At 44.7% G+C, this 23,235-nt stretch overlaps 1 protein-coding gene across 2 annotated transcripts in view; it reads right to left on the reverse strand.

Annotated features, from left to right (window-relative positions):
• LOC114043713 (DNA-3-methyladenine glycosylase-like) overlaps window positions 1–23,235 on the reverse strand; it is a 66,032-nt gene that overhangs the window by 8,038 nt on the left and 34,759 nt on the right. The window contains exons 1-2 of one of the 2 annotated variants that reach the window (XM_027862819.1): window positions 7,924–8,137; window positions 7,635–7,839 (exon numbers count right to left, since the gene is read on the reverse strand). In XM_027862819.1, coding sequence (XP_027718620.1) covers window positions 7,635–7,839; window positions 7,924–8,034 — 316 coding nt within the window. In that variant the 5' untranslated portion in view covers window positions 8,035–8,137. Of the gene's footprint in view, window positions 1–7,634; window positions 7,840–7,923; window positions 8,138–23,235 lie in introns of those variants that run through there. The other variant, XM_027862818.1, reaches the window with a different exon arrangement.

Genomic DNA, 23,235 nt, shown 5'->3' on the forward strand with positions numbered 1-23,235 from the left:
GGGTTGTTTTAATGCTCAAATTAAAACGTATTTGAAAGTGCCATGCAAATAGTGAAGTCCTAAAAATTGTCATGCTTTATATGAGGTGCAGAACATTATAGAGCTGGGAGGGAGGAGACATTATTATAGCTCTAGCATGGGCCATGGGAGTTTCAGAACTAACACAAACATGTTAATTTGAGCTGAAACAGCGTCAAGAGCTAAAGACTGTCTCTAGAACAGGAGAAAGAGAAACTGTATAGGTGGGCTGTGTAGGCAGGCTCTGAAATGCCTATCTTTGGCAGGAGGTGACTATGAAAAAGAATTTCTACCCACTTAGCCTCGGGAAGAAGGGACCAAGAGAAGGGAGCAGGGATTTTAGGGTCTCTGAAGGAGCAGAGTCAGAAAGAAATGGTTAAATGAGAAAGCCAGAGGGTGAGAGAGCTAGAAGTTGGGGGCAGAGAAGAGGATGCCAGAATCTAATCCACAATTAGTAACTATCAAAGTGATTAGCTCTGCAGGGGAAGAATTCAAAAGCTGAGGGCCTGAATAAGAACCCAGGACTGTACTTGGGTGAGACCCATGCGTGAGGAGAAAGTTTATAACTTGTGTCTGACAAAAGACCCTTAGCTATCCCGGAAAATAGCTTTGGGAAGAGTCAGTGTAACTGAAAGCGCCTTTAAGAAACCCATTGTACTCTCTGAAGGGCTGTGGGGCCAGCACGTCCTTGGCTGTCTCGTACTTGTGGGTTTGAGGGTTTGAGGCGCCCAGACCACACAGAGAGTTCATGAACATCGCCCAACACACAGGTGCTAGGGGAGCCAAAGTGCTGACGAGACAACTTTCCTTTCAAAAATTGTGTTCTTGTATTCTAAGCCCAAAGGAGAAAACCGGGTGTTTTTTTTCCCAAACAGAAGACAAAATTAGGAGCTAGCAGAGTCCCATGTATAAACTTTTCCAGTCTCAAGGTTCCAACTCCTTTTACTTTTTTCACAATCACTCTCTTAAGGGAGCACCATAAATACATTTATACTTTCCTTACATTATTTCATCTGATCCTCATTATAATCCCCGTGCATGAGGGGGAAAAGCAGAAAGTACTTGCTCCTTTTTTCAGAGGAGAAAACTGAGGCATGAACTGACATGCACGTCAAGAAGACAGAAAGGGGTAAAATCGGGCTTTTCACCCAGGTCGTCTGACCATATATCTAGTGCTCTTTCTTGCCGCAGATCATCACCTCCTTACTTAGAGTCAGAAGATCTGGGCTGGAGTCCTGTTTAGGCTATTTACTACCTACGTGACTCTGTACGAGTCACCTAACCTCTCTACACCTCAGTTTCCTCATTTGTAAAATAAAGGAATTGGACAAGATCAATGGCTCCCTGTCTTTCAGATAAGGATCCCAGTCAGGGTGGGGGCACAGAAGGGTAAACCACACAGAGTTACTGAAAGGATCCTGAGACCCATGAAACACTCATTTTAATCTACATTTAGCTCTAATAAAATATGCAGCACAACTTGTCTAATAAATAAGAAAACAAACCTTCTGTAGGCTGAATCTCATGCATATATGTATTACTACTTTTCAAATGAATGTAGATGGCCTTGTGATTGAATAAAATATAAAAGTGTCACTGAATTCACAGTAGCTTCTTGTCATCAGTTTCAGGCAGTACTAATGCAACTACTATACCATGGAGATCTGTGAAATTTTTTTTTCCATTAAAAAGGGGTTCTCATCCTCCAAAAGACAGGGAACCTTCCACCTCTAAAATCTATGACCCTATGAACTTTCCTTTCCTCTGCATCAGAATGCCTGTTTCTCACCCTCCCCTCATCTCAGAGGGTGAAATGGCTCTCCATCTTCCTTGCTGTGATTATATCTACCATCTGTGCCCTTGATTCTGAGATGTCATAGCATGAAATGAGGCTAGGGGCAGATACTGTTAATGTTATATAGGTATGCACCTTTATCTCTAGGGCCTACTGCCCCACTATTGCTGCCATCACATTTTCCTCCTGTTCTTTGTCACATTCCAAAAAAATTGTTGGCCAGTATTGCATGGCCTTCTACTTCTTTAATCAAAAACTCTAACATTCTCGATCTGGCCATAACCTCCTTTCATTCCCTCTCTCCCTAGGCCTCACACCTCCATTCTTTATCCTCTTCAAAACCTCCAATCCCTCTACCTCTCAGGCCATTGACTTTGCTCTGACTTCATTTTACTCTCTTCCTATAGTTAACAATCCTATAGTTAAACACTTCAGTTGCACACACTGTTCTTTGGTCTCAAATCCCTGGTCCCTTGTCCTGTTACTGTTCATCCCTTGCAAAACCCCAACCCTGGATTACTCCCACCATGTACCTCTTCCACTCCCACTCATTTATTGTTGGAAATAGCTAGAAGTCACACAACCTTGCTGACTGGGATGCACTCCAGATTTGTTGTCTAACCTCACCTGGGCTTGCCTGAAATGGCAATCTTTTTATTCCTTCCTAATTAATTCCCTAACTCACTCCCACAGAAGCTATTCCAAACCTCTTCTCAAGCCTGCCACACTTTCCTCTCCCCAAGTCTCTCAGTTGAGGACCTCAACTCTTACTTTACCAAGAAAATTGAGGCCATTCACCCCTCTTCCCTCTCATCTCATATCTCTCTGACATTATCTTTCAATCTCTTCTCTTATCCAGTCCCTTATAATGAAATGGCACTTCTCTTTGCTAAGGCCAACCCCTCTTATACATGTCTTTGATCACATCTCTTTCCCGTCTTCTGCAGTAATCATTCCCTCTCCCTTTCTAACCATCAATCTCTCCCTATCTACTGATTCCTCTCCTGCCTACAAACACACCCAAGTCTCCTCCATTCTTAAAAAATCCTCTCAAGATCCCACTATCCCCTCAAACTATCTGTGTCTCCTCTCTTTCTCAGCCAACCTCCAAAAAGTCATTTATACTCTTTACCTTCATTTCCTCTCCTCTCACTCCTTGATGCTGCAATCTGACTTTTGACCTCATCACTGGACTGAAATCACCCTCTCCAAAGTTACCAGCTCTCTTAATTGATAAATCTTTTTGTCTTTTTTTTTTCAGACGTCATCCTTCTTAACCTGTACCCTCTGACACTGCTGACCACCCTCTCTTCTTGGATATTCTCTCCCCTTTAAGCTTTTAATGACACCGCTCTCTCCTGATTCTCTTCCTACCATATCTCGGTTTCCTCTGATGACTCATTAACCATGTCATGCCCTCTAACTATATAAGCCAAGGCTCTATCCTGGGTCCTCTTCTCTCTCTATATTCCTGCTTTGGGTGGCCTCATAAGCCCTTGTGGGTTTAATTATCATCTCTATGAAGATCCGTATATCTAGTACCAGTCTCTCTCCTGACTTCCCATCCCAATGCACCAGTTGCCTACTGGATATTTCCACTGTATGTCCCAGAGATGTCTCAAACCCAACATGTCCAAAACAGAACTCACCCTATCCCCTACACCTAAACCTCTACCAAACTTTCCAAAGTATCACCTTTCTTTCAGTTTCCCAGGTTTGTAACCCCAGTGTCACTAGCTCTTACCTATCCTTCAACCCACATATATTATCCTTTGCCAAATATCGTTGTTTTTATCTCTACGTTCCTTATAATCTCACCCCTTCCCTCTATTCACAGTCACCCCCTCAGTTCAGCTCCTCATCACCTCTTGCCTAGACTATTGCTAGACTGACTCCTAATTGGTCTCTCTTCTCATGTCTCTCCCCACTCCAATTCATCCTTTACATAGCTCCTAAGGTGATTTTCCTAAAGCTCAGCTCTGACCATGTCTCTCCCACACTGAATGAACTCAAGTGGCTTCCTATTGCCTCTAGGATCAAATGTAACCTCTTTAGCTCCAAGAGTCCTTTACAACATGACCCCAAACTACCTTTCCAACTTTATCATATGGTATTCTTCTATTCTGTACTCTATCGTCCAACCCTGGCCCTCTCTTTCTACTTCACATGCAGCACGGCAACTCTTTTCTCCATGCTTTCATACTAGTTGTCCTCCATACTTGGAATGAACTCCCTCCTCACTTCCACCTGGTAGAATCTTTCACTTCCTTTAAGACTTAGCCCAAACATCACATTCTAAACAAAGACTTTCTTGATCTCCTCAATTACTAATATCTTTTCTCCCTGGCTACCTCATTTTTAACTTGTATTTACTCCATATTTATTCTATCTATGCTATGCTTACATAGCATTCATGTTTTTTCCTCCTTTAGAATATCAGTTTCTTGATAGTAGGGATTATTCTGTTGGCTAAGTAGGGTTAAAGTTTTTAACAGAATGAAATTAAAAAGAGAAAAGTTGCTGAGTCACAGTGGCAAAGGGAGGGCCCACAAATAGCAACAGGGAGCAAGGAGTTCTCTGCTTCCCACTGCAGGGCCAGTGGTAGATATGACAGCCAGGGATTCAGTGCCATCTGGGAGAAGCTGGGTTTCAATGACAGCAAGTAGACAGAAGGAGTAGTAAGGGAAGAGATCCAGAAGGAAGGGAAGTTTGTTTATAACAAAACAGAAATTCCAGAGGGCACAGTGAAAAAGTAGGGGCACACATCGACTGGGGAAGGCACATGAATGTAATAGAATATTACTACACTGTAAAAAATGATATGTGTGGTGAATACAGAGAAGCACAGAAAGAGCTATATGAACTGATTCAAAGTGAGGTGAGCAGAGACAAGAACACAACATACACAGCCACTTTAACAATGCAAATGGAAAGAACAATAACACCAGAAAAATCAAAAGTAAAAGTAACAAAATCATAAAAATCAAATGGGACTCAAATGAAGAGATATGAGAAGGTAGAGGTGACAGGTACACAAGAATTACATATTCTACGTTTTCAGAATTTTTCAATGTATTGATCTGTTGTGCTTTTTCTTCTTCTCTTAAAAAAATACTATCTGTCATATTGGATGGCTTCCCGGGAGAGGAAGGAGAAGGGGGAAAAATACTTGAGATAACTATGGTGATGTAAGAAGCAGAAAATACCAACAGAAACTTATTTAAAAAAAAAAAGAAATAAAAGTAGGGGAACAGTTGGAATGAAATTTGGGTGGGTAAGGATGGTGAGGATGGGATGACAATGGGAGCTAGAAGCTGTGGATAGTTTACTCCCAGGCAGCTGGAAATCAATAGAAGGATAGGGAAAGTAACAGATGGTGGGAGTTTGCTAAACATAGAAGCAATGGTTCGGGAGGCAAATGAATTGGAATGCTCAGTCTCCATGGAGTGGTGTTGTCAGGGGAAAAGGCCAGCGGCACTGGGTCTTGGCCTTGGCCTTTTCCTCCAAGTGAGGCATGCTTAAGGCTTGGTCACTCTCCCAAGGTGGCTGAGGTTCTGGGTGTCAAGAAGCTTGGTGTCTCTGAACAAAGTAATAAATTATTTCCAAAACCCACCTCCTTCCAGAAGAAACTTTCCTCATTCATCTTTCCCTCCTCTCCAGCTAGTTCTTGATCATACACAATCTGTCTGGTATTGCTAGAGACATGTATACTTACTATTCCTGGAAAGGACATGTCAGTCAACTGCCTGCCCCTTGGCTCCAGTCAACATCCCAGTGACTACTCAGACCAAATCACCCTTCCCCGACCACCAATGCCTTTGATGCATTACCTTCCCTTGTTAGAACATAAGTTCCTTGAGAACAAGGACTGTATTCCTTTTTGTATCTTGTTATCCCCAGCATTTAGCCCAGTACCTGGCACACGACAAATATTTAATAAATGCTTTTTCATTTTTTCACCATGTACCCCCAGCATCTTCTTTTTCTGCCTTCTTCTCCTCCTTCCCCTGGCCCCTGGGATACCGGGTTCTGACCGATTAGCATTCAGCCACTTCCTGGGCATCTCCACGCCATGCCACAGCGTGCATTTATCTTCCCACCCTACCCAACTCTAGCTCTGAAAAGAGGAATCAAATCAACTTTACTATTCCTGGAAATAACATGTCAACTTCCTTATAACTGCTCACCTTTCCCTCCCCCTGGCCACCACTTCCCTTTCCCTGTTAGAATGTAAGCTCCTTGAGGGCAGAGCCTACCTCGCTTGTTCGTATTTGTATCTTCAGCCCAAGCACAGTGCCCAGCCCATAGTAAGTGCTCCATGCTCATTCATTCTCTCAGACAAGGGCGTATGCTGCTTGATTGCAAAAGCCTTCTTTTCCATATCTTCCGTGGTATGTCGTACAAGCCTAGGCACACCAATGGACTAAGGGAAGACACCCTGGACTGAAGCTGCTGTTATAACTGGCATTATTATCCTGGCAGACCCTGTCTCCTTCCTTTCCAAACTCTCTGGATTTGATCCTTAAGATTCTGGAGTGAAATTCCCTCCATACTCTTCAAGTGGCAAGATCTGGGAGGAAAGCAAGGGAGCTGAGGCTGGACTATTTCCGATATAGAGAATGCCAGCCCCTTCAAGGCAGCCCGGAGACAGAACTGCCTGTGACAGGGAAAACAAAAGACAATCCACTTCTTGGGGTAGGGAATGGAGGGGGTAAGAGTTATAGGGACGCTTTTAAAGGGACCATTAGTTCCTGTGGCCAGACTTCTTAGGTAGGCACTTAACCATACTATTCAGAGCAACCAGGCTTCCCTGCTCCCTCTCGGTTATTTACTACCTAATCAATCAATATTTATTTAGCTAAGACACACTTCAAGGGGCTCTCAGGTGCTGACCTTCCCAGGCCTATCACTAGGGGCTTAACCGTGGATCCAGGCCCCTGTGACTCTGACAGTCTTGGGGCCCCAGAGGCCTGCAGGAAGGTCCAAGAAGCTCTCAGAAGCAGTTTCAAGGACGGGAACTGAAGCCCCTGCTGTGCCCACCCCCACTCAGCCAGCTCTGGGCCTCCAGGTCTGACTCCTTCTTTCTCCTCAGCTTGAATTTTTTGATACATTCATTCCTGATTTCTCTCTGTCTTTTCTTAAAAGACAGCAGGTGGAGAAGGGAAATGACATACAGAGAATTAGGGAAGGAGCACTCACAGGATCCTAAGATCCTTGGATTTGTACTTGGGAAGGGCCTTAGAGATCACCAAGTCCAAGCCCCTTCATTTTATTCCAGATGAGAGAAGGATCTTCCAGTCACACAGGCAGTGAATCACAAAGGCTTTCCCCAACATTGGGCTGCTTTCCAGAGAAGACGCTTTCCCTGAGTTCTCTGCAGAAGTGGAGAGCCAGGGGTGTGGAACACTGCCTATAACATCAGACTTTTTCCAGTATGTTGGTTGGTTTTGCTAAACTTCTTTTTCTTCCTCTTAAAAAATTCTTTATTAAAAAGGTAAGCCCTCCGAGAAGAATGGGGAAAGAGATAAAATGTGAAACTGAGGTAATGTAAAGATAAAAGATACCCATTTTTTTTTTTAAATCATGCTGCCTCTCAGCAGAGGTTAAGGCTAAAGGAAGAAATGTGGAAGTGCTGGCTGAGGAAAGGAGCTAGATTTAGAGAAGTCTGTGTCCTTTAGAAACTCTCAAACAGAGGCGTCTTCTCTCTGGGAAGAAGGAAAGGAAAGGGTCTAAGGTTGACCCCTCTCAGAACCGCCTTGCTCAGCACCCGGATGCTCTGCAGCCTGGGCCCAGCTCCGTCACCGGGCCTGGCCTCACTCACCTTGGCTGGAGACGTTCATGCAGAAGTACATCCCGTAGACGATGTACACGTACAGGGTCCCCGGCTTCATGAACATGCCTTTGTTGCGGGGTGTCTGCCTCCCTCCCCTTGAGTGCGCTGCCTCATCCTCGGCTCCCAAGTATGCCTCGGTTTCCACCACCCGGCCTCGAACTTCAGCGCCATCAGGTAATCTCCGGACCAGAATCTGGAAAGCAAGTTGCAGAGTTCTTGGATGAATGAGCAGAGCTTAGGAGAGACAGGAGAGGAAAGAGTCAAGCCATTAACTTACTGCTAACAACAACCGCAACTCCTGCATTACTGAGCATGGGCTGTCTTCCTGCCCTAGGCCTTCTCCCATTGCTTCTGGCACACCACTGCCAGGGGCATCATAGTAGAGCATTAAGAGCCTCACACTTAGAGTTGGGAGACCTGAGTTCTAAACCTCCTAGCACAGACATTTCCAATAATCATTAATCTCTCAAAAAAATCACATGAATCTCCTTCCTGACTCTTTGCTTCCTCCTTGAGACTGAATGAGTCATAGGGTAAGAAGCACCAACCCTGAACATTTCTGGACCTTTGATCATTTCCCCCAAAAAGCCTAACAACAAAAGAAGAGAAAGGCATGACCAAGAATGAAGCTCTCATCTGTTCAGTTCCTCACACAAGGAGAAAAAAGTCCAAGGGCCCAGCTGAGCCCCAAAGATCAAACCAAAGGGAAGAAAAGCAGGGCACTTACGAGAGGCTAAGCAGACAGAGTAGAACAGGGAAGTAATAACTCCCCCAAATGTGGGAGGGGGCTCCCAAGGAGGGGGGGCATACACCAGGGAGAACAAGCCAACCTACCCCTCAAGTAAAACGAACTTTCTGAGCAGCTAACTGAACTTTTTTCCAGACAACTTTTGCTTCACTGTTTAATGTCTTCACACTGACATGTGGCTCACGCCCTCCGATCTACTTAATTAGACTCATTCTGGCCTTTCCATTATAAAACAAAACAAAACTAAACAGAACCCAAGTGGTTTTGGATGATCATACAAAGGGACTGCTCTTAATTGTGTTCAGATGACTGCATTCTAAAGCCAGAGCCAGGGTCATGCTAGTCTCATAATGGAGTTACCAGAGCCCTGACAGGTCACAGCTGCATTTCAAAAGTCATTTGTGATCACAACCTCTGGTAAGAAAATAACAGGAGTGGGATCCCCAATGACCAAAACAGACAGTCATTTGAGGTCAGTTGCCATTTCTGAATATGGTTCCAGGATCACAAGATTTCAACCTATGAGAGACTTAAAGTTAAAATTTAAAGTCCATCCACCTAACTTTACAAAACAGGAAACAGACTTCCAGGGAGAGGAGGAGTGCCTGGCTCGAGGTCATACAAGTAAGAAGCAGCATAGCCAGTCAGAATTTGAACTCAGTTCCTCTGATTGCAAACCTGGGGCCCTCTGGCACTGTACCAATGCCGGGCCAAATGCAGAGGCTGTGCTTTGAAGGAGGCAGAAAGAACAAGCAGTTACAATGTAAGCTCTGGCATTGATCGTCTAGGAGCAATGCTGTGGTTTCATTCCACTCCAAAGCCAGCTTTAGTTCCTAAAACACATGTAAGAATTTGAGCTAATGGACTAGAACTCTTCTCAGCTAGTGTGTGGGCAAAGTGGCAGATGCTGTTCTCCAGGGCTACATGTCAACCAATAGTGACGTGGTGAAAAAAAAGCCGAGGGTCTGAACATCAGAAGATCTGGGGCCTGCTGACTCAAGTCAAGAGTGCAAAACAGTATCCACGAAAGCTAATGTGACCTTTGTTCCTCTAGGAGAGGCCATACAGTGCAGACCTAAGCAGGGCTTCTTGGAGAAAGCAAAGAACAATGAACTTGGAGCAGGGTTCAAATCCCACCTGTGAGACTTTCAGGTGGTTAACAGTCTCTCATATAATGAGAGGAGGGATGTTGCGCTGGTCAGCCTCCACCCGGAGCACATTATCGGTACTGGTGACCACATTTTAGAAGGATATTGATCAGCTAGAGAACATCCAGGGGATGGTGACCAGCATGGTGACGGATGTTAATGTCATGAAATCTGGGGATCTGTTGAAGGAATTCTAATACTTAGCCTGAAGAAGAAAAGTATTTGCAGAGCTGTCATACAGAAGAGGAGCCAGATTCATTCTGCGTGGCCCCAGAGGACCGGATCCTGAGCCCTGTGGGAGGGCTGAAGAGAGGTTCTGCCATGTCAGGAAGGTGGCCTGGGCTGGCTGCCTGCCCCACAGGTTCCTAAGAGTAGGCTGGATGAGTGCTGAGCTCTGCTTTGCTGCAGGGGGAGTCCTGCTGAAGTCTTATTGGACTAGCTGGTCTCTGAGGAACCTCGCCACTCAGGTTCTGTGATTCTGAGTCCAAACACTGCCATGTCTTAGCTGGGTGACACTGGTAAACCACTTCACCTTTATCAGCCTCCTTTTCCTCCTCAGTAAGATGGAGCTAACGATACTCGTATTCTCAGTATCCTAAGACTGGTGTGAAGAATGTGCTTTGTCAATTGTACAGGGCTACATCATCACCATCAATGCTATTACTAAGTGCCGTAGAGTCCTTCCTACAAAGAATTCAAAGTACAAAAACGTGTCATGTCCCTTTCAAGTGGAAACAGTGTGGTCCCATTTTGCGGGTGGAGAAAATGGGGCCCCAGAAGACCAAATGAATCATCCAATGTTACCATCAATGACAGACTTGGAACTGGGTCAATCAATCAGTCAGCATTTATTAAGGCCTACTAGATGCCAAGCCCAGTACTTCTGACTCCTAGGCTTGTTTTCCTCATCGTATGAAAGCAGCATGGACTATCCTATAATTATGTTTCTACTCCAAAGCCCTTAAGGCAACTAGAGTAAATAGGCCCAAAGGCATGGCAAAAGAGCATTTCTCCATGGCCTTGTTTTGGACATATAAGATCATCATAACATCTGGAGGTCTGCTAGGCTGACTTTTCCCTGACTAGGAATCTCCTTTATATTACCTTACTTGAACAATGGGGATTTCACTATTTCCCAAGGCAGCCCATTCTGCTTTTGGACAGTTCTAAGCGTTAGTATATTTTTCCTTACATTAAGCCAGCCGAAGTCTTCCTCCCTGTAACAATCCCCATCCTCAGACACAAACTGGTCCTACTTCCAATTTCTCGGGCCAAGGAGAATAAGCTTAATCCCTCTTCTATTTGATAGCCCTTCAAAGCCCAAGCCCTCTTTTCTCCAGGCAACACATATCCAGTTCCTTCAATATTTCCTTACGTGACAGCTTCAAATCCTCTCACCATTATGGACATCCTTCCCTGGATGTATTTCAGCTTCTGAATGTACTTCCTATGATGTCAGGTCCAGAGCACACCAGATGTGGTCTGACCAGGGTGGACAGCAGGACTGTTCTTTTCTGTATTCTGGATGTGACGCCCCTTTGAATTGGTTTTTCTGGCTGCCACCTCCCACTGTCTGCAGATTCACACAGTGCCTAACCAGAGGTGAGCCAAAGGCGAATTGCTCTGAGATGGCCTGGGCTATTCGGGTAGAATCTGTGCCTGGTCCAGAGATGAATCCTGCCTGTGCTGGCGCCACTGACCGCCCAGAAGAAATCTCAAGTTGGAGATGGCAGGAAGCAAGGAGAAAGCAGCCTCGCCAGGGCCAGGACTTTTCTGAAACTTCTCCAACCAAAGCAGACACAGTAACAGCCAGGAAAAAGTATACTGATTTCTTTGGTCAAACACTGAGGAGAGCCCTGGAGTCACCAACTTTTTTTGTCCCTGTGGACTAGTATGTGTGAGGTTCTCTCCAATTCCCTTCACTCTGTCCTCTGACTCGCTGCCTGTGAGCAGCCCCCCTAATTTGGCCTTCAAGGCCCTCTGCAAGCTGACACCAGCCTACTTTTGCAGCTGACTGCTCCCCGACATGTAATCTAAGCTCCAGCTAAATTAGAACACAGCATGTTAGAGTAGGAAATGGGATGGACGTGAAGTCAGGAGCCTATGTTTTACTCCCAGCTCTGCCACTTAACAGCTCTGTGACCATGGGCACATCACTTAACCTCTGTGGGCCTCCATTCTCCTCATCTGTTGAATGAGGGGGAGGACTTTGTTGCTGGTCAGTTGTTAAAGTCACGTCCAGTTCTCCGTGACCCCAATCTGGGGTTTCTTTGGCAGAGACATTGCAGTGGTTTGCCATTTCCTTCTCCAGCTCATTTTACAGATGAGAAAACTGAGGCAAACAGGGTTAAGTGACTTGCCCAGAGTCACACAGCTAGTAAATTACTGAGGCCAGATTTGAACTCAGGAAGATGAGTCTTCCTGACTCCAGGCCTAGCACTCTGTGCACTATGGCGCCACCTAGCTGCCCTAAGGGATTAGACTAGCTGAACATTAAGGCTCCTTCCATTTCTAAATTTATTAGCCTTTGAACCTGTGATCCTATGATTATATAGTCCTTCAAACATACCCTGTGCCTTCTCAACGCCATGCCTTTGCTCACAATATTCCATATACTGCAAACGTCCTCAATCCCCTACTTCACCTGCAGAATTCTTAGCCTTTCTTTAAAGTCCAACTCAGATGTCACTGCCTACATGAAGTTTCTGATCCTCCCAGGTAATAATGACTGTCCTCCTCAGACCCCATGCAGCACTTAGTTTTGGAACCCTCGAATACATTTTCATATAATACAGAGTATTATAGTTATCTGCGCTGGTGTCTTATCCCCATACAAGCCTGGAAGCTCCATGTGTGGGCTGTGCCCCATAGAAACTTTTGATCTCTCCTAGTGCCTCTGAACACAGTAGGTTCTTAATAAATGTGTTAGAAAGAATGAAGAAGGGCAGCTAGGTGGCGCAGTGGATAAAGCTCCGGTCTTGGAGTCAGGAGGACCTGAGTTCAAATGCAACCTCAGACACTTGACCCTCACTAGCTGTGTGACCTTGGGCAAGTCACTTAACCCCAATTGCCTTATACACACACCAAAAAAAAAGGCAAAAAAAAGAATAAAGAAATGACAGACATAGCATCACATTCTGTGGTGGCAAAAAATTGGAAAGAAAGTAGATTACCACTGATCAAGACCTGGCTGAACAAACTGGTATGTGAATGAATGAATGAATGAATGAAAAAGCATTTATTAAGCACTTACTATGTGCCACATACTATTCGAAGAGCAAAGGATACAAAAACATAAGTGAAGACTGCCCCTCCTCTCAAGAAACTTACATTCTAATATAGAAGGGAGATAACACGTCTAGATAGAGAGGGGAGTGGTGAGCAGGGAGGGATATTTTGGTCTGGAAAGTTACAGGAATAGTGAGTGGAGCCATAGTGGGGTAGGCTGACATACCTTTCCAGGAGCAGTGACAGAGCTGAGCTGATCATGATTCTAGAACTGGAAAACTTGCGGAGGGGGAGGAGGACGGTAGACTAAGGGTGACATGTCAGCTGATAAGTAAAGTGAAGTGTAATTGAAGCCCAGACAAGACACAGTGCATCATGAGGCACCCACCGTCCTGGGGCAGGAAATCAGTGAATGAAAGAGTTCAGTCCTCTGGGGCTGTGGTGCCAAACGCAAACAGAAACGAGGACCGTTAGTCCATACGTCAAGATCCCTCCAGTGGCATACTGTCTTAATTTTAAAATGTAACATTATCTACTTTTTATTTCTTTTTTTTTATTTTGTTAAATATGTCCCAATCACATTTTAATCTAGTTCTGGCTGCACTAAGGGGTGCTGTGCCACGCCCACCAGCTACCCTGTGTTTGACACCTCTGTTCTAGGACCTGGCTTCTGGTTGAAGAGGAATAAGGGCTGATGAGTAAAGTGGGATGTTATTGTGCTGAAGAAATGACAGATATGAAGAATTCAGAGACACGTGGCAAGGCTTGAATGAATTGAGGCAGAGTGAAGAAAGAAGAAATGGGGGTGGGGGGGCCTATAAAATGACTACAATAATAAAGACGAAAACAATACTTAAAGGAAGCTAAACTCAGAAAAGAACAATGAGCAGTTTTGGTTCGGGAGGCCAGATGATACAACACACCTCCCTCTTCTTGGAGAGGACTTTGAAGGACTGGATGTCATACTCAGTGTCTATATCAGTTGTGCTTAACTATGTTTCTTCATGACAACGAAAGAGTTGGGCCGACACTAGGAAAATGTGGGATTAAAAATGAAAGGCATCAAGAAAAATTTTTAAAAAGAGCAAATAAATGATCCCTGGTGCCTGGCATATAGCAGGTGCTTAATAAGTATTTACTGACTGCTTCCTTTCAAAAAACCAACATATTGCTTTTTAGAAGGAACAGATAAAATTGTTGGGCTTTTCTCACTAACCCCCAGATTTGGCTTCAGGATGGGGTTTTTCAATGAAGATTATTACCTAAGTTAACATCTCAAAGGAAGTTAAAGTATGGGAAGAGAGACCCAGTATGGGGGAGTCAGGGAGAAGAATGGAGAATCTGACAGCCCTTTCTGCATAGGCATTTGCTCCAAGTTTCTAAAGGAAATCGCCAAGCCTCGAAAGCTATCCTGCTCATTCAGAATGGACAAATGTACTAAAGCCACAAAGAAGGGTTTGCAGCTGCCTCCAAACTCCCTTCCAAATAGGAAAAGCATCCCTTACTGTCTGATCACCAAGGCCTCAGTTCCAAGCAGTCTCCCACTGACAGAAAATCATTTCTTGGAACCTAAACCTGCCAAGTTGCTTCCCCCAAATAGAACCAGGCAGATGTACTGGGAATGATTGTTCATTTGTAAATAAAACACCCATCCTGCAGGTGGAAAATGGTCATTATTCAAAACAGGGAGACCAAAAATAGCTTAGTCAACAGAACACACTCCCAAGCCGATCAAAGTGAAGCGCAAACACAATTGGGCTCTCTTTCCACTCAGAAGCAATGCTGGGGGATGAGTGGGGATAATAATGCCAGGGAACTCTGAACGACAGACCACTTGGGCAGTCACTCAGCTTCTCTACAAGGCAGAGAAGCAATGGGCAGCTACCAGGAGTTAAAGACCATTCTGGCTGAAGGCCATGGAAAGGGGCCCAGTCTGACTGAGGAAGCACCTAGGGGAGAACCATTATAATATCATTAGCATCAGAAAGGCGCTGGGGCAGGGAGAGGGGGGAGGAGGCCAAGCGGCTGGAATACAAAATGCATTCAATGAATTGGGATTATCATTCAGAAAAGCCTGAGAAGTTTCTGGCAAAAGAGAAGCAGAGAGACCAACAGAGGGACTGTTCATTGCAGTCTAAGACAAGCACAATCAAAGTCAGTGAGGGGGCTTTCAGAACAGGACTGTTATGCCTTAGAACGGTATGCAAAATCCACTTAGAACCAAACACTGACCATTTGTGAGAAACACTATGAATCTCACCATAAGCAAAAGGAATCAATAGTTTCCAAGGACGCCCCACAGAAACCCTACAGCTTTCCCTCAGCATCCATGGCAGTCTAGTAGCAAGAGAACACCTCTCCTTGGGCAGATGGGGAAAATGAGGGCCAAAGAGGAGCAAGGAGTGAGTCAGATTGACCAAGGTCACTGCTAGCTAGTTAGTGGTAGAGTGGGGCTCTTTCCACTCTGTCTTAAGGTCCAAGGGCAGAAAAAATAGGTCTGTCATTGACAAATAGGGTCTCAGTTCTTCTGCGGAGGCAGTCATTACGACACTAATAAATCAACCAAAAAGTATTATTGAGTACCAATGATGCATCAGTTGCCATTTGAAGAGCTGTGGACACAGGTAAAAATGTGAGTCCATATCCTCCAGGATATGACAGTTTATTGGGAAAACAAGGGCACAAATAAGTATATACAGGATAGATACAAGGTAACTTTGGCAGGAAAGGCATGAAGAACTGGGAAAGGCAGAAAGGGTTCCACTTAGAAGGCAGTGCTCGAACTGAGCCTTGACATGAACAAAGGATTCTAAAAGGGGGGAGGTGAGGTGAGGAAAGTATATTCCTTGCATCAGAGATAACCCATACAAAGGCACAGAAAAGAGATATGGAGTATTTAATGTATGAAAAGAAATAAGAAAGTCATTTTGGCTGCACCGTGGAGTTCAGGAAGGGGAGTAACATATAATAAAGCTGAGAAGATTGGTGAGGCTAGGTTGTAAAGGCTGCAAATGCCAAACAAAGAAATTTCTATTTGATCCTACGGGAAACTGGGAGCCACAGAAGTTCACTGAGTAGGGGAATCACTCAGAGCGGGGGCTTTAAGAAAATCATCTTGGATAGGAATGAATATGTATAGCCTATATCAGATTGCAGCTGTCTTGGGAAAGGAGGTGGAGAGGGAGGAGGAGAAAAATTTAAAACTCAAAAGCTTATGGAAGTGATTGCTGATAATTCAAAATAAATTAATAAAAAAAAAGAGCTGTGAATGCAAAAAAAGCAAAAAAGAAAATCATTTTGGCAATTGGAGGCTAGTCAGGAGAGAAGACAGATTTGAAACAGAAGGTCAATTACAAGAAATCTGTGGCACCAGTCCAGGTGAGTGGTGATGAGGACCCTAGTCAGAGTGGTGGCTGTGTATGTGAAAAGAAGCAAGACATAAGAAAGCTTGGCCATTGATATGTGGCATGAGGGAGAATAGAGTCAAGGATACTGTTGTAGTTATGCACCTGAGAGGCTGGGATTATGTCCTATATGTTTATATATATGTTTACAGAACCAGAGACTGTGAGCTCCTTGGGAAACAAAGGCTTTGCTCACTCACAATAGCCATTACCAAACCAGGTTATAGTGGAGACTAGCCGAGTTCAATTGTCCTTTCTGAGTTTTTGATGAGTCACATGGAATTGAAAATGGTGACTGTTTAAAAACCTACTCTTCTATTGCATTTCACACATAATATCGAGTCCAGTCTTCTCTGGCCCTAGGCAGAGGAAATAAGGAAGAAATAACGACAGAAAGAGGAAAGGAGGTTTTTTTCCCTTTCTTTGTTTCCCAAGTGTTGAGCATCTAGTTTGGTGCTTAGTAAGTACCAACCACTTAATAAGTGTTTATTGACTGACTGGAGGAGTGCTGGCCTTGGGAGGAAAGATGAGTTCTATTAAATTTGAAATATCTATGGGACACCCATATGGGTGACTAAAATGTCCATATTCTTTTTTTTTTTTTTTTGGTGAGGCAATTGGGGTTAAGTGACTTGCCCAGAGTCACACAACAGCTAGTAAGTGTTATGTGTCTGAGGCCGAATTTGAACTCAGGTCCTCCTGACTCTAAGGCTGGTGCTGTATTCACTGTGCCACCTAGCTGTCCCTTGTCCATATTCTTTTACCCAGAGATTTCACTGCTAGTCATCTACTTCAAGGAGGTCAATGACAAAAGGACTCCACATGCACCAAATTATTTATAGCAGCACTTTCTGTGGTGGCAAAGAGCTAGAAACAAAGCGAATAAAATGGGGCATGGCTAAACAAACTGTGGTATATGAATGTAACGAAACAATACTGTCCTGTAAGAAACGACAAACATGATGAATACAGAGAGAAATGGAAAGACTTTCATGAACTGATGCAAAGTGAAGTGAGCAGAACCAAGAGACCACTGTATATAGTAACAGTGATATTGTAAAGATAATCAACTTTGAAAAACAGTAACTCTGATCAACACAAGGACGCACCACAGTTCCAAAAGACTCATGATAAAAAATGCTATAGACCTCCAGATAGAGAACTGATAGACTTAAAGTATAGATTGAAACATATTTTCTACTTTCTTTTTTTTGGGGGGGGGGGGTAGAGAAACACGATGAATGCAGAAATTTGTTTTATGTGTCTTCATATTTCTAATAGATTTTGTAATTCTTGCCTTCTCAATGGGTGGGGGAGGGGTGGGAAGCGTGAGAGAATCTGAAACTAAAAATAGAATCGAATAGGAAAATAAATAAATGAATGAATGAATGAATAAGTGAAGGTTGGCTCTCTGGGAAGGAGTAGAGGAGAGATATGAGGGTAGGTGTTGTAAAAAAGATATCAACAAAAATCTAATTTTACAAAATAAATAATTATTAACTTTAAAGAGCGCAGTTTCGATTGAATAAAGAGGCTCAGAAGCCATATCACAAGGGGTCGAGAAGAGAAAGCGAAGAAGAGGGGTCAATGAGTGCACACAGCTTTTAGCAATCTGGTTGGGAAAGGAAGGAGTTAAATTATGATGGGGTCTAGGGAAGGTGTTCTAAGGATAAGGGAGACTTCGGTGTGTTTGGAGACAACAGAGAAAAACCAGAAAACAGAAGCTGTGGGTGTGAAAAATTATTTTAAATTTTAGTAATCAGTATCTTGAAGACTCAGAGCTTCCCAGAACCCCAGCCATACCAGCCAGCTTCTCCAAAGTTCTTCAGCAGCACGTTACTGAGAATGAGATTGCGTTGGAAGCTGCTTGGGTGGAGACAGATTCTCAAGACTGGGAGTGGCCTGGTACGGTGGGGGGGTGGGGAGGTGGGGGGGTCTGATAGAACAGGCATTTCCTCTGTGGTGGGGGGGGGGGGAGGGAAGTAGAATGATGGCTGGATGATATCAGCCTGTTGAAATGGTATTATACCAGGATTAAGTGACCTAAGTCACATACTCAAGGCCCTCATTTTACTATAGCCCACTTCCCAGTGTATTGACCAATCAGAGTTGATTGGCACCCCTTGGGAACACTCTTCGAAGGGCATATAACTATATACCCCTAAATCCCAAATCGAGCCAATTCTGGAATGACCCTCTTAGGGGGGCCCAGTTCTGGACTGTAACTCCCATGCAATGCAGTCACCAGCTTGTGAGAGAAATTAGAACGTGGACATACAACCTAATAGTTTATTGGAACTAGGGAAAAGAGGGAGCCACAGAAGTTCACTGTGTAGGGGAATCACAAGGTCAGAGCTAGGCTTTAAGAAAATCATTTTGGCAACTGGAGGCTAGTCAGGAGGGGAGAGAGACTTGAAACAGGGAAGGTCAAATACAAGAAATCTATGGCACTAGTCCAGAACTCCTCCTTGGCCCTTATTTTCCCCATCTGCCCAAGGAGGTGTGTTCTCTCACAACTATACTGCCATAGCTGCTGAGGGAAAGCTGTAGGACAAAGAACAAACTCTGTTTTGGGGTCAACACAGGTTACAAAGAAAGATGGGATGATTGCTGGAGCATTCTTCTGGAGAAAATGGGTAGGGATAGATTCAAAGGTACAGGTAGTAGGCTAGACTTAGCAAGGAAAAAGGCCACCTCTTTATCAGAAACTGGTAAAGGAGAAGAGATTGGGGGATGATTTCAAGGGATTTTGAGATATAAAGGGGAAGTGAGAAAACTCAGGGTGCATGGTCTTTATTTTCTAGGCAAAGTCCTCAGCTAAGAAGGTACAGGAAGGGAGAGGTGAGGGAGTCTTGAGGAGAGAAGAGAACATGGGAGTGGGATACAGCAGAGATGCCAACACTGCCACCGTCCAGCAACAATCAATCAATCCTGAGAACTGTTCAACCCAAATTAAAATGTAATTGGGAAATATTTAACAAAATAAATAAAAATACAATAGCATACTGATAATATTAATATGCAGTTTTCTAAATCAATATGCTGCTTGCAGGGATCCTTATGTAGGGTTTGGTGGCCTTGTTTCTATTTAAGTCTGATACCACTGGGATAGAGAATCAATTAGGAAGGAGTAAAAGGATTGCTTCTTTATATAGCACTTTAAGGTTTATGGAGAGCATTTCTCATAATAATCCTGTGTAATAAGTAGCATAAACATTACTAATCCCACTTTACAGATGAGAAAACTGAGGCTCAGAGAGATTAAGAGACTTATGCTCTTAGTAGATACCAAAACCAGAATTAGACATTTCCAAGGGACCTTGGAGGTTTTTTGGCCCAGCCCTCTACCCACTGTGGCACGCTGTAGACCACATACTTTCCATGGCTGTTTTGAGAAAAGCATGTGGCAAACTATAGTACGCTACAGAAATGTGAGCTGCTATTTTTATTGGGAGGGGAGGTGTATCTGGCTGCATGTGCAGAATGGATTGGAAGGAGGAACTGAAAGGGGAAGGGAAAGGATGGGCAGGAGACTGTCGCCAGAAGCCTGGTTTGGCAATAATGAGAACATGGACAGCAACAACAGCAACGAACTCCTCTCACAGAATTCCCTTGTTTCCAGAATTCTGTCCTGAGGAAGCTCCCCACCCCCCCCTCCCCAGCCCCATGACCAGCCTGGCAGGAAAAGCCACCAAGTCTGCAGGTCCTCTCCTACATCTTCTGGATGCCCCTTCCTTTCCTCCCCGTCCTCTTCTCCATCACGTGGTCTGTCTTCCCTGCCCAGTTCAGCTTGTCTGTCCGACAGCCTGGCCTGGGTGTGCCTCTCTCTCTCTCTCTCTCTCTCTCTCTGGGGAGTGTCACTGAGCACACTCAGCCAGGAACCTACAGTAACAACCTCCGCTCAAAACAGCAGACCGGGCCTTTTATGTAACAAAATGGAAATTGCCGGAAGAGAAAGAAAATCCCCTAAAGTGAAATTCCAGGAAGCGCATCTGAGAGCTCCACATTCCCAACAGCTGCACAGGTCTTCCTCTGGCAGGACCATCACGTGACAACATATACCAGGAGAACTCGTTAAGTACAACACTAACTTCTCCCTGCCGTCAGTGCAGTCTGAGGACCAGACGTGCAACCTGAAGCACAGGCAAGAACAGTGCACGTCTCTACCACCCTTCAAAGCTTCCCAACAACCTGAGAGGGGGGTAGAGAAAGCACGCTTAGCCTCATTTGACACATCTCCAGGCCCAAAATCATGAGCTTCTTTATGATATCTCTCATGATTGGTTGTCCACATTCAAATGAGTGTTTCCTTACAAAATGAGAACATTAATTCACTCCTTCACTCATTTATCCAACCAGCATTTATCCAGCGGCTACTAGGGTAACAGAGCAAGGCCTTGAGTTCAGCTCCTCTGACTCTTAATCCAAGCCCTTTTCCATCATCTGGTCACCACATGGCTCTCATGAGACTGTCTGGTCCATGGGATTCATCCTCTGGACAGTGACCACTCAGGCAAAGACATCTGGCCAGATCTCTATTCCCACTGTGGTTTCTGCTGGAGACCTTGGAACTTTGGCACTTGGTAAGCTCGACTCAACAACTGCTTTGTTTCCCCTCCAAAGGCACCACCTCAGGACCCTCAAATTGGCATGAAACTCCTATCAGTATGAGGTGCATGCCTGCGTGCCCATGCACACATGCACACACCCATACTCACTCTCTCTCTCTCTCGCTCATTAATGCATTTCCTCAACACATTCCTCCAAAATTACGCCCAACAGAGGTTTCCAAAAGCTTCAGACACACTTACTTAAGTTGCTGTGGACTCACGAGGCCCCAAATTTAGCTCTACTCCAAAAGCACCCCATGGTGCTGTCCAAGGGTGAGTTCCTCTGGCTCCATCTGTTGTTACTAAACTGGTCCCCAAATCCATCCTATGCCTCAACATAAGACATTAAGCCCTCTTCCTATCTCTCAGAGGTGGGTGGGACCATCTAGGTTTCTCCATTAAATATTTAGAGGTCCAAGTAACTCAGGCCTATTTCCCAAGGTAACCCCTGGCCAAAACACCAGGGCTGGGTGAGCAGGGGAAAAGTACAAAAGGTGAAGGAGAAGATTCATGTTCACAAAGGCAAAAATCACTCAGAGGAAGAAAAACAGGGATCATTGAAAGCAGTCCCTCCTATACAACTATAGCAACTAATCTCAACCAAAGCTGGGAGGGAAAACAGCATAAAGGTAACCGGAAAGTGAAAGTCTTAGGTTTCTCTGATTCCATATCTTGCTGACTGCAGGACCTATAATAAGTCACTCCCCTTTCTGAATCTCAGTTTCCTCCTCTGTAAAATGGGGATATCACCATTGTTGTTGTTTGTTCTTTGTTTTTGACAAGGACCAATGACATCACAGAGTGACATCTTGACTCCTGTGTGAATTGGATTGAAGTGAGGCAGAGCTGCACCAAGTCATCAGCCTCATTCTCTCTTCCACAGTCATCAAAGTCCGGTGGCAAGACAAAAGTCAGGAAGACTAGCAATGGTCCAGGATGCAATGGATGATCTTGGCATCTTCCATGTCTGACCAAGCCCTAAGTGCTCCACAAGACCTGCTTCAGCTGCCTTCATGGCTGTTGAACAAGTTGTTCTCATCTGCCCATTCCACCAGGGGAAATCTTCACATGCTTGGGGTGGACACCCCCTAACTCACCTACAGGTTTGTGGGCCTGTCAGTTACCTTCAACCTGATTTAGCCTGTCTGCCACGGATGTGGCTGCCGTACATGCTACAAAGCTTCTTGGAGCCACGGGTGAAAGCTGGGTGCCAGGTGGACACCAAAGGTACATGAGCAGCCCTGAAAAGGGCTGGGTAAGTCCTCACCCCACAGGGGCTACTCCTCCTAGACCACCCATTCACGCCACCAACCACATAAGGTCATTTTAAAAATTGAATGTATGACTGAGATATTACCTAAATGAGAGTTGTTATTACTATATCCCAGAGCACATGCTTTTTCTGGGGCTGTGTAATGCCCTCCCCTCACACTCTCCTGCCCCAGGGTTCCCATCAGTCCTTGCTTGCCGGATATGCTCTGTGTGAGGAGGCTAAAACATGCAGCTCTTCCAGAATTCCATGCCCCTCCTTCAGTCAAGTTGCCAGGAAAGGAACCGGAGGCATCTCTGGGGTGCTCTGTACTGTCCTCATACTTACTTTGGGGCTTCAGCTTCACCCAAATGTTTTTCCCACGAATGTGGGTCCTTCAGGAGATTAAATCAGCCTGACACTATCCCCAGACTCCTCACTTCCCAAGGCTATTCTTCAGAGCTGGGACTTATTAAGGCTTCACAAGGCCAAAGGTACCCATGACTTGATTTGGGCCCTTCAAGAAGAACTCTGCTCTATAAACGTGTCTCCAGAAAGGGGAACCTGTCAAATTTCCAAATGATATCTTTAGAACATAAAACCAGGACTCGGGTGAAAAAAAAATCCCCAAACTTCAGAGTTAGAACCCTTCCAGACTATCTTGCCCAGTGTCATCTGGCAAGTCAGTGGCAGAGACAGGACTAACATCCAGGCAGGCATCAGGCTTCCGGGTCAGAAGGGGAAGGCCAGCTCTTTTTCTTGCTTCTAGTCTCTCCTCCCTCCAATTATCCTAAACCCAACTATCAAAACAATTTTCTTAATGCCCAGATCTGACTCCATTGCCTAAACCCTTTAGACACTGCTCATTTCCTTTAGGATAAAATACAAACTCTTTCACCTAGTATTTCAGGTCCTCTACAATCTGGCTCTAACCTACATTTTACTTCACATTTCTCCATGCACTTTACATTCCTGATAAACTAGACTAGTGGCCAGTCTCCATCCTGTCCCATCTTCTATGTCCATGCATTGTTGAAGACCAACTCCATGCTGACATGCTCCTTTCTACTGCAATCCTTCTCTTCCTTCAAGGCCTACCTCAAGTGATTTTCCTAAGGTGCAGGTCTAACCATGTCATTCCCCTACTCAATAAACTCTAAGGGTTCCCCGTTGCCTCTAAGAACAAATAAAAGGTCTTCTGT

The sequence above is a fragment of the Vombatus ursinus genome, unplaced genomic scaffold, assembly GCF_900497805.2.
Source record: "Vombatus ursinus unplaced genomic scaffold, bare-nosed wombat genome assembly UNPS02014770.1, whole genome shotgun sequence".
NCBI classification, from domain to species: Eukaryota; Metazoa; Chordata; class Mammalia; order Diprotodontia; family Vombatidae; genus Vombatus; species Vombatus ursinus.